The following is a 12,064-nucleotide window of genomic DNA, read 5'->3' as shown; positions in this document are numbered from 1 at the left end:
ATTTTTTCAAGTCATTCTAATGACAGTAACATTACATTAATGAAAGTATACTTTTACATTAATGAAAGTATACTTTTACATTAGTTTCGTTTCTGTTTATTTAATAGATTTCTGTATCTTACTGTATTAAACTGTAAATTCATCCACTCAACTTTACCAGTCATCATGATGACATGACAACATAGATTTGATTTATTTCAAAATGTAAATTAATTCTCTCATAGCATCCATGGAGATGTATCTTTCATCAACTAATACTAATACTTGTATGTGTCTATGAACAACAAGAGAATTTCGTTTAAGTACCAAACAAAACAAAAAACGTGAATAGCATGTTCAAGTTGTTTGGAGACGCCATTTTAACTGCTTATGGACTTATATTAGCCCGATTAATGGCCACGTTTAAAGTAATGTAACTAACGTTATTCAAAACTGTCTGACTCATGACACTTAACTCCACAAAGGTAGAATATATAAATAAACGCACTTACCTTCCTCGTGATTTAAAGTGAAAATCTCCCACTATAGCTCGTCAACTTCGCTCGAATTCTGCTAATTAATCTTTCATGATGATGATTAACCTTCAGATTAATCCATAGACAGTGGATTAATCACACCGTCACACCACACGTCTGCGATAGAAGATCAGAGGCGCAGGCGCGCTGACTTTGACGGATGTGAAATGCAGCCAATCACTGACGAGGATTCCAGCAGCCAATCACTGACGAGGATTCCAGCGTTCCACCAATGAATCGCGCTTGAGCGTGGTCTGGGTGTATTAGCGTCGAATTTCACATAGACAATCACTGACGAGGATTCCAGCGTTCCACCAATGAATCGCGCTTGGGCGTGGTCTGGGTGTGTGAAATGTGTATGATACTGCAGTAGCGTCGACTTTCACATAGAGGGAGATTATACACTCTGAGCATACACTGGCACACACTGAAAAACGGGTACAACGGATTTATAAGGACATATTGAGAAAAAGCGGGAGGTGGTTAGGCGCAGCCTGATAAGCCTTTCTACACTGCTCGACTTATGAGGACATTAGTGCTGTCCTCGTAGTTACGGTATGTCCTCATAGAGTCGGTATGTATCCATGGTTTTTGTCCTCATAATCCGGTCGCACCAACGCACACACACACACACACACACCAACAGACACTCTCTTTTTATTCCACATGGACTGACATGTATGGCGTTATTTTCCTGTCAAATGTCGAGAGCGCATTATTGTAGCGCGAAAGTACATTAATATAATGCGCGAGCGCGAATCTCTCTGCTCGCGCACGAAATATGATGCGCGAGCGCGAATCTCTCTGCTCGCGCGCGGAATATAATGTACCGAGCGCGAATCCCGCGCGCGCGCTCTCAGATACACGCTGCTCTTGTAAGAATTTTCTCTGGGCTCGCTCAGAGAATATGCCTGCACTTAAAACCTGTTCAGTGCCATCGCGAATCTCTCCTCTTCGCTTAAAGTAAGCGTGTATGTGCTTAGACTGTGACCCGTGCGTTCGCGCATGCCTAAGTACTCTTCTCTTCCATTTCTTTCTCTTTGCTCTTAGCATAGAGAGCCTAAGTCCCTCCCCTTCCGGTCGACCACCATGGGACCTTATTTCGGAAAAATATTGTATGGTAGTCAATGGCGAGAGACAACAAATATTTTGATCTCGTTTGAATTGTGCCCTGAATTACACATATGATGTTTGTCAATTTAAAAGATACATTTTAAAGTCAAGAAAGTCGCAGTTTGATGTAAAACGGTTGAGGTATAAGACTATGAAAATACGTAATTACAAAGACTACAAACCCAGAAGGCGCACATGCGACGTCATACCTTTTCTCTCAATGAATGAAGCTAACTTTACTGAAGCTAACGTCTGTCATTTTTTCTATAGTCTTACATTATAATCGTAACGTTACGCCGTCATGCCTGACTCGTGTTTTGAGCCAGAATACACACATACGAGCAACGGATCTTGTGACGTAGGCTACATAGTGCGAGACGAGAGATGTAGTTCATCGAGCGATTTTCACATACAACTAAACGTTACTCTTCTGTTTTATGACAAACTGCGACTTTCTTGACTTTCATATTTACCTTTTAAATTGACAAACATCATATGTGTAGTTCAGGGGACAGTTCAGACGTAATAAAAAGATAAGTTATCTCTCCCCATTGACTTCCATACATATTTTTTCCGAAATAAGGTCCCATGAGCCGGAAGCGGAGGGGCGGGACTTAGGCTCTCTATAAACGCTGTCAAAACGGCAACAACCAATCATAAATAGGCTTCAACGGCTGACCAATGAAAACGCGACATCGTACATGGAATCTTATTGGTTGATATTGAACCGCACATGGAATAAGTTCAATCAAGACAAGCCGAGATGGATCCGCCGAATCGACGAGTTTTATTTGTTTTGATGTTAAATATGTCAAATGTATCTTAGAAACTAGGTCTGGGAAGAGGGCGATTGGATTATTTTACATATAAATGACCTAGACTGTCAACCACATTACACTACAGGTGCCATGCCCATTGAAAGTGAGATTTTTGAGCCAAATAGATTTGAAAGCCGATTCCAAAAGGCAAAAATAATATTTTACGTCTGATAATTAACACATTGTCTCGTGCAATCACACCATTTTTTAACCATTAAGTACGTAGCGAGATCAACTGCTAAATTCAAATCTGAACAAATATTTGGGGGGAATCTAAGATAAGACTCTAAAGGTATTTGAAGATACCTTTTCTAGACGTGTTCCCCGAACTATACCTTATTGTTGCTTAAAGGGAAAAATTAAAATTAAACCCAAAATTAAAATGATTAAAGTCATAATTTAGCTCCCACTCAAGTAGTTTCAAACCAGTATGAATTTCTTTGATCTGTTGAACACAAAGGAATATATTTATACATATACATATAAGAATGTAGGCTAAGTAACATGTAAGTACCCCACCACCACGTAGCTACTACTAGTAGCATAGAAAAAAATAGATATGTGTATGAAATATGACAAGAGTTGAGCGCATTTGTCTCTGGTTCAGTGCAAAAGCACATTTGAATTTAGCAGTGAATCTTTGCATAATTTATTCTTTGCCATAATCCTAATTGAACACTGGGTGTGTTAGCCTACAGCTTCAGAATTATATTCATATATAGCCTATCACAGTGATAAGGTATCCTATAGCTAAGAGTGGTCCAGACCAACCTTACTAATGAATGTTAGTAAAATGTTATAAAGTTATAATTAAATAAGAACGTTTCGGGAAACACGTATTAACGTTAGATATAGCTTTAGTTTAAGGTATAATTTAAGATAGACAGTCTAGGTCATTCATTTATATGTAAAATAATCCAATCGCCCTCTTCCCAGACATTTCTAAGATACATTTGACATATTTAAGATCAAAACAAATAAAACTCGTCGATTCCGCGGTTCCATCTCGGCTTGTCTTGATTGAACTTATTCCATGTGCGGTTCAATATCAACCAAAAAGATTCCATGTACGATGTCGCGTTTTCATTGGTCAGCCGTTGAAGCCTATTTATGATTGGTTGTTGCCGTTTTGACAGCGTTTATGCTAAGAGCAAAGAGAAAGAAATGGAAGAGAAGAGTACTTAGGCATGCGCGAACGCACGGGTCACAGTCTAAGCACATACACGCTTACTTTAAGCGAAGAGGAGAGATTCGCGATGGCACTGAACAGGTTTTAAGTGCAGGCATATTCTCTGAGCGAGCCCAGAGAAAATTCTTACAAGAGCAGCGTGTATCTGAGAGCGCGCGCGCGGGATTCGCGCTCGGTACATTATATTCCGCGCGCGAGCAGAGAGATTCGCGCTCGCGCATCATATTTCGTGCGCGAGCAGAGAGATTCGCGCTCGCGCATTATATTAATGTACTTTCGCGCTACAATAATGCGCTCTCGACATTTGACAGGAAAATAACGCCATAGACATGCACTTTTGTTCTTGCACAAAATCCCAAGTCAAGCACTTCAGGCTACAGAGACTGTTTTGACATGTACCTAGGGTACACTTTAGTAAGTTACTCCCAAGTTTTTGATGGGACTCAGGGAATAATGCACAACAAAGATGTATACCACTAACATAAATACACTCACTGCACATACAAAATGTATATTCTTTAACTCTCCTATTCTCCTAGTGCCATGTGCAAAACTTTGATTTTGTTTTTGGTAGTGTTTCTCTGTATACAGTATATGAGATACTCCATGTTTTGAAGGGGTTTCTTTTGCATAGGTTTGAAGTTTCAGTTTGAAGTATCTGTCTCTCTTTTTGTCCTCCCACACTCAAATGTATGCAGTATATTTCTCTCCTTAACACGCACTGACAATCACACTCCTTAATACACAGACACTCAAGTCAGTCATTTGCTGCTAAAATAATTTTCTGATAGTTTTGCCGGCCAGGGTATGTCTTCAATATTACTACCTCAGTTTGAAAGTCTATTTGCATTCCAATAAAGTTTGAGGAAAACATGCCCATCGAGTTTAGTGTCTTTGATAGCATTATGTTTTTGTTTGATATGTTTCACCATGTCTTGGGATCCATGTAGTTCTAATCTGTTGTTAAATTAAGCTTCTATTTCTAACAGTTGGTGTCAATGACGAGGTCCAACAGTCTAGTGTTTTTTTTTCTTCTTTTTTTCTTAGGGTTACTTTATACTTTTTTAGAGCCTGTACTTTTTCACTTTAACTTGAGTAAAGAGGTTGAGTTGATTCTTTTACTTTTACCAGAGTCTTTTTAAACACCAGTATCTATACTTCTACTTGAGTGACAAAAGTGTGTACTTTTGACACCACTGCACATGGCAGGACTGAGTAGATTTGACCAGGAAAAGCAGTTCAAAAGCAATGAGTAGATTGACCATTATTTATAACTTTTGAGCAGTTAGTGGCTCTGACTCTAAAGACACGATCCTAATATCAGGTTTTGTGGTTTAAATACGCTGAAGCATCACTAATATACATCCTCACTTCCTATTTGAGGACTTCACTGTTAAATTAATTAATGTTTTGATGAAAATAAACAAATAAATGTAAACATTACTCAAAATGTATAGTATAAGTCAAAGATTGTAAAAAGATAAGTAAAGAGATGATGGGGAATCTAGCTGGGTGAAACTGAAAGTAAAAAAGTTGAAATATTAGTGAAGTTTTGAGCTGTTGCTGTCTGGAATCCAATATATATTTTATAAAAAAAAGAGATTTCCAGAGCTGAACTGCATTTGTAAGTGCGACTCTTTCAAAAGAAGATGATTAGATGAGAGTCTGACTGAGGATTACCGTAAAACTTCAAATAATAGCCGGGCTTTTATTTTCCCAAATCGCCGAACTGCACCGGCTTGTATTGGAGACAGGCGTCTATATGAGACAGGCCTTTAATTTAGTGTTGAGACTTCACCCTGTGCTGCGATATACATTTAGTTTTACATTCATTTACAGAAAGCAGCTGGTTGAATGAAAATTGCTGATGCTATCGGATTTTCAGATGATATTCTCAATTCAGTTAACGGACGCTCTGAGATAAAGTGAATTCAAACTGCAGTGCAGACTAAGCAACGATTGTATTTAATTGTACAGTACAATAATAACATAGACATGATCTTAATTCCATAATGTCCTTAAACATAACAATATTGCTGGCCATAAACTAACAAAGTGCGTCCGGTGTGCGATACCTCGAGTTGTCATAGACGTGGCGCGGCACTTCTCGTCCGGTGTGCGATACCTCGAGTTGTCATAGACGTGGCGCGGCACTTCTCGTCAGGTGTGCGATACCTCGAGTTGTCATAGACGTGGCGCGGCACTTCTCGTCCGGTGTGCAATAACTCGAGTTGTCATAGACGTGGCGCGGTGCTTCTCATCCGGTGTGCGATACCGCGAGTTGTCATAGACGCGGCACGGTGCTTCTCGTGCGGTGTACGATACCTCGAGTTGTCATAGACGTGACGCACCGCTAACTCTCTCTGCCTACCTTGCTTGCGCTAACAGCTCCCGCCCAAATGTGCAGGGCTCTCTTGCGTGCCCAATCTACACCATAGAACTGAGTGCTGCCCTCTTCAGGTTAAACGGAATCTCCTGAAGTAGAGGTACTCTGTGACGTAGGGGTACTCTGCCACGCCCTTGGTGCGAGCTCACCACGCCCTTGGCAGCCCGTGGTATAAAGAATCTGGTTCCGTCAAAACCACTGTAGCGAGTCAGGAGTTGGAAATTGGAATTACGAGTATTGAAAACGATCAGGATAGCGTATTTTAGGATCTAGTTAGCATAGCATTTATAGTTATTTAGATTATTTTGTGTAGCCTAGGTAGTTAATTAGCATAGTTGTTAGTGTTGTTAGTATTGTTAGAAGCATAGTTAGTTAGTAGCATAGTATTGCATCAGTTAGGATAGTGTAGATTTTTAGCATTAGCTTTATCTGTGGTTAGGATGGTACGTATGTGTAGTGTTGCCGGTTGCAACAGCACTGCTGGACTGTATAACTTTCCACCAGACTTGGAAATTAGCGCCAGTGTTTACATGCACTTGTGTGCCAAACGCTGCTCTTCCTGCATGGACTCCACAACCGCCGGCACGTTTTGCTGGATTTTTTTTTTTCACATAGCGGCAAAATATGATTAACGTAGGTCAATAGTAATAATAATCCACTCAGATACTGGACCCATTCTCTCTTGCGCGGCTGCTTTGCTAGCATCGTCGGATGCCGATCGCGATGCGATGCGACAGCGCAGTTTGAGCTAGCGGCTCGAATTTATATGGTTTTGGCTCTGTGTCCACAGACAATTCCTCCACTTCAGGGGAAGGTGGGGGAGAAAAGTCCTCGACTTCAAATGACCGCTCTGTTGCAAAGCTACTTGCGTCACTCTCCATCTTAGCGAGTCTGACAGCAGCTGTCAATCACTCCGTCACTGCGGGTCTCAGGTGCCCGCCCTCAGTTCGTCCCCTGTATCTCCGCTGGGCTCTGCCCACTTTTCCAGCATTTTTCAAATATTGCCAGTGGGTGGAGTCAGGCTCTGACCAGGGGTTTAGTTACCCTTTAACAAAGATTTCTACAGTGAACAAATCGTGTTATTTTACATTTAGGCTTCATTATTCATTTCTGTACCAGAATTGACCCTTCGCAGGGAGCTTGAGTGACGGGTGATCTGACCAGGGGTTTAGTTACCCTTTAAACAGACGATCTGACGGGTTTTAGAAGATTAAATACAACCCGAAACTAAAAAACAGACCCGGCCTCTATTTGAGACCGGCCTTTATTTATCCAAACCTGTAGCCACACCAAGCGTGTAAAAGAGACAGGTGTCTATTTGGGACTCGGCTATTATTTGAAGTTTTACGGTATATAATAACCGAACACACAGATCAACACTTCAGTCAACGGCTCATTCTGCTCTCATGAAATGTTTCTCTGTGAGTCTCTTGCTCTAGTCCACCATGACCCTGTTCTTCTAGATCTCTGTTACCTGCAGGAAATGGATGTGATCCTGTGTGTGTGAAAGCTGCTCCAGCTCAGCGTCTCTCCTCCTCAGATCATTGATCTCCTGCTCCAGTCGCTCCAGTCGTCCTTCAGCTCGACTCACTGCAGTCTTTTCCTGATCTCTGATCCGCTGTGTCGCCTCAGAGCTGCATCTCTCAATGGAGCGGATGATCTCAGTGAAGATCTTCTCACTGTCCTCCACTGCTGTCTGTGCAGAGCGCTGTTAGGACACACATCACAATCACACAGTGAGCTTCAGTGAGTCCTGACTGAGACGTCTCAAACTTCTCTTCTTCTCCAGACTCACCTTATGAGACGCCACAGCCTCTCTCAGCTGCTGAAGATCTTTCTCTCTCTGCTGGATCCTCTGCTGGAACGACCTCTGCGTCTCCTTCAGCTGGTGCTAAAGGACATACCAATGACAGGAGAAACATCACACAAATCATCAGGTAAACAGATATGAATCCAATATCGGTGAAGTGTTGAGTGTGAGGGGTTAAAGATCTTGCATGGTACAGTGCTATGCATAAGTTTAGACACCCATGCTAAAGTTGACTAAAAAGAGGAATAAAAAATCATCTTTTGGAAATTGAACTTAATGCCTTAATTTAAAAAAATAGGAAAAATCCAACCTTTAAGGACACCAATTTTCTTTGTGAATGAATAATGTATCGTAAATAAATAAATGTTCTTCCTTAAAATACAGGGTGCATAAGTTTGGACACCCCTATGTTAAATTCCCATAGAGGCAGGCAGATTTTTATTTTTTAAAGGCCAGTTACTTCATGGATCCAGGATACTATGCATCCTGATAAAGTTCCCTTGGCCTCTGGAATTAAAATATCCCCACATCATCACATAGCCTTCACCATACCTGGAGATTGGCATGGTTTTATTTCAGTTAGCCTAACAGCTGGTTTGATTTGCATTGAGAGATGATCTTATGGAAAGTACTCCATGCCAATCTCTAGGTATGGTGAAGGGTATGTGATGATGTGGGGCTATTTTAATTCCAGAGGCCAAGGGAACTTTATCAGGATGCAGAGTATCCTGGATCCATATAGTAACTGGCCTTTAAAAATAAAAATCTGCCTGCCTCTATGGGAATTTAACATAGGGGTGTCCAAACTTATGCACCCTGTATTTTAAGGAAGAACATTTATTTTTTTACGATACATTATTCATTCACAAAGAAAATTGGTGTCCTTAAAGGTTGGATTTTTCCTATTTTTTTAAATTAAGGCATTAAGTTCAATTTCCAAAAGATGATTTTTTATTCCTCTTTTTAGTCAACTTTAGCATGGGTGTCTAAACTTATGCATAGCACTGTAAGTGAAGTGTACTAGAATCGAACCCCCAACCTTCGGGTTATCAGTCTGACTCTCTAAACATTAGGCCACGACTGCCCTCCTAAGGTTATTTTAAATGTATTATAGCTTCAATCATAAGTGACATCATTACTTCATCAGTTCCTTGTTTTATAAGGATAGTTCACCCAGAAATGTAAATTATTTCATTGTTTACTCATCCTCAGTCTTTCCAAACTGATTTTCTCTTGCAGAACACAAAAGAAGATATTATGAAGAATGTCTTTGTTTCTAAAGCCCAAATCAAATATGGTGACACATCAATAACATCAAACCTCACTAGCTCATGCATGTGACATGACTAAACATGTCACCATATTTGATTTTTAGGTGTGTTTGTCTTTGGCTGCGGCTGGTAGTAAGCGATCGTTGAGAGTTGCCACTTGCAGTCGGGGATGAGCTGAAAACAGACGTGAAGTCTGACACTTTCTGCTTCCCGTAGTGACGCTGTGTTTGCATACTTTATCACAGCTGAAGTGAAATAAATCCAATATTTGTCAATGTAACAAGGTTTGATGTTATGGGAAGAAGGAGGCGGGAACAGGCGAACGTTTCACAAACTTTAATTCCAAAACAAACAAAAAACAAAAGTAAAGGACTACTGCTGCAAACACATTATAAAACAAACAAAACACAACGCAAGTTCAGGCCTGGTCCTTTCTCGTCCTTCACTGTCGTCACTCCTCCTTTTTTGCTTCCAAAGCTCCTCCGTGAGAAATACGAGACCGGTGAGCTCATCATCAGTCAGCCTCACGCCGTTCTCTCACGGTTCTCAGCCCCACCCTGCTTGCCACGTACCCCCAATACCCCTCGCAGGCTTGTGGGGTACTCCCGCGATGGGGCTCTATTCTACTCAACCGTCCATGGCTCTATGGCACCACGGATTCCCCACAGCGGCGAGGGCTCTTTGACAGCGCGTTCCTCCTTCCTCCCAGGTTTGGCACAGTGTAACAAGGTAATTGTTATGGGAAGAAGGGAACGTTCACAAACTTCAATTATAAAATAAAAAAACACTAAACGAAAGTAAAGCAGCAGTCCCTCACGGATGACTACCACACACACAAACAAAACATAACGTAAAAGTCCAGGCCTGGTCCTTTCTTGTCCTCCACTGTCATCGCTCCTTTTATGGTTCTGTAGCTCCTCCGTGAGATACGAGACCGGTGCGGTGCACAGGTGGTAATTTAAATACCAATGTAGTGGGGTCTATGTTTTATATGTCAAGACACATCGTTGTCATCGTGGGACAGCTGTGTCGTCATCAGAGCTCTGGAGAAGTTTTGCAAAATGCTCTTGAATCAGTCTTGCACTACTTTGATGCCGTTGCCACTATCTCAGGTCGGACAAAATTTCTAACCGGCATTCACGGTTTCAAGTCAGTTAGCGATCGGTCTGCACAGCGCTGCATGAAATCGAGCAAGCCTTTTCTTATCGCTTTAGAACTTAAATTATTTATTTTATTCACTTTTATGCTACTTAATGTCCATTTTTTAAGATTGAAACTTTTGGACCCTTTTCACTTTCAATATATTGCCAGATGAGACAGTCCTTAAAATACATCAGAAAAAAAAGCAAGTCATACCAGTTTTGAATAACATGACTAAGCGATGAAAATGAAAAAAAAACATTTGACTACTAAAAGGGGTCATATTATGCTTTTTCATCTTTCTTTCATGTGTAATGTTGCTGTTTAAGCATGAAAAGGCTCTGCAAAGTTACAAAGTCCCTCTAGCGGGAGTTATTCTCTATATCAGTGTCACTGTTTCTGAACTCCCTGAAACACCTTCATTGTAGTCTTGAGTTTTCTTTTAAAACGACTGTTTTCTGAACAATGCAGTTTGATGCAGGTCAGATGTTATAAATTAAGTTGCAAACGTAGGTTCAGGAGGAGCCTAATCATTCAGTCCTGTCAATCATTATATAAGCAGCAGTCATTGCGCCGTCCCAGCGTCAATTCTTCCACCATCCCTCCACCTTCCCATCACTGTTTAAGTTTTCTTTATTTTAAGGCGGGTCACATTTCCGACACACCCTAAGCATTAGACCAATCTCAACAGACTGGGGCCAGCTGACCAATCAGAGGAGACTGCGATTTTCGAAAGGCGGGTTTTAAAGAAACTAAAACAGTGTTCAGTCAGAGGGTGAAAACAGACATTAAATTATGTAAATATATTCTAGTAAAAAAATTGACAATATTATGAACCTGTAAATGAGCATGATAGGACTCTTTAAGTTATACCTCATACCTGTTTCTCTGTCCTGTGTGCTGCAGCTGATACAGTGTCGTGGTTTTTATGTTCATCCATCGTACACAGCAAACATATACACTTCTGGTCAGTGCGGCAGAAAACATCGAGGAGCTTGTCGTGTTTCTGGCAGATCATCTCCTGCAGTCGTCCAATGGCATCAGTCAGATTGTGTCTCTTTGCTTTAAACAAACTCTCATGTTGTTCAAGGTGATTCTGGCAGTAAGAGTTCAGACACACCAGACAGGACTTGACGGCTTTGTGTTTTCTTCCAGTACAAGCGTCACACTGCACATCTCCAGCTCCAGCGTAACAGTCAGCAGGAAGTTTAGTCTTCCTCAGTTTCTCCACCACTTCAGCCAGCATGGTGTTTTTAGCTAAAGCAGGTCTTGGACTGAAGGTCTGTCTGCACTGAGGGCAACTGTAGACGCTCTTCTGATCCTCCTGATCCCAGCAGTCTGTAATACAGATCTTACAGTAACTGTGTCCACAGGGAATGGCCACTGGATCCTTCAGGAGATCCAGACACAATGGACACAGGAAATCATCCTGAGAAAACCTGGCTTCTGCCATTTTACTGCATGTGTACAGAGACACAAACACACAACAACTCAACTGCACTTCAGATTCACTTTCTCTGAACTCATGTGATTCCTGTTTATTGGTTCTGTGTTTGAGTGCCGTGTGCAAAACAGGCGTGTCTGGAAAGCAGTATGACGAGGCATGATGGTAATACATCAAGTATTACCTGTACAAGAAATGATGACTCAGTCACAATAGCACTTCAGTGCACTGGTGTTTATTGACAGTCCTTGTGATTCAGTAGTCCCAAAAGTGTGCACTAAATATTAACGGTGAGGATTTTTTTTTTTTTCTAAAAGAGACTTAAAGATCTGAGTAATATGATCCGAACTTCCTATCTGTCATGATTCCTGTCTTGTG

General features: G+C 41.1%; 1 protein-coding gene across 1 annotated transcript in view; it reads right to left on the bottom strand.

The window, feature by feature from the left end:
- LOC307004703 (tripartite motif-containing protein 16-like) overlaps positions 1 to 11,804 on the bottom strand; it is a 53,936-nt gene extending 42,132 nt beyond the window's left edge. The window contains exons 1-3 of the mRNA XM_079624113.1: positions 11,123 to 11,804; positions 7,817 to 7,912; positions 7,496 to 7,729 (exon numbers count right to left, since the gene is read on the bottom strand). Coding sequence (XP_079480239.1) covers positions 7,496 to 7,729; positions 7,817 to 7,912; positions 11,123 to 11,695 — 903 coding nt within the window. The 5' untranslated portion in view covers positions 11,696 to 11,804. The remainder of the gene's footprint in view (positions 1 to 7,495; positions 7,730 to 7,816; positions 7,913 to 11,122) is intronic.
- Positions 11,805 to 12,064: the final 260 nt, after the last annotated feature.

This window comes from Phoxinus phoxinus (genome assembly GCF_949152265.1).
Source record: "Phoxinus phoxinus genome assembly, chromosome: 9".
In the NCBI taxonomy this organism is placed as follows: Eukaryota; Metazoa; Chordata; class Actinopteri; order Cypriniformes; family Leuciscidae; genus Phoxinus; species Phoxinus phoxinus.
Note: the sequence above shows the minus strand (reverse complement) of the source record. Positions and strands in the feature narration are given on the sequence as shown.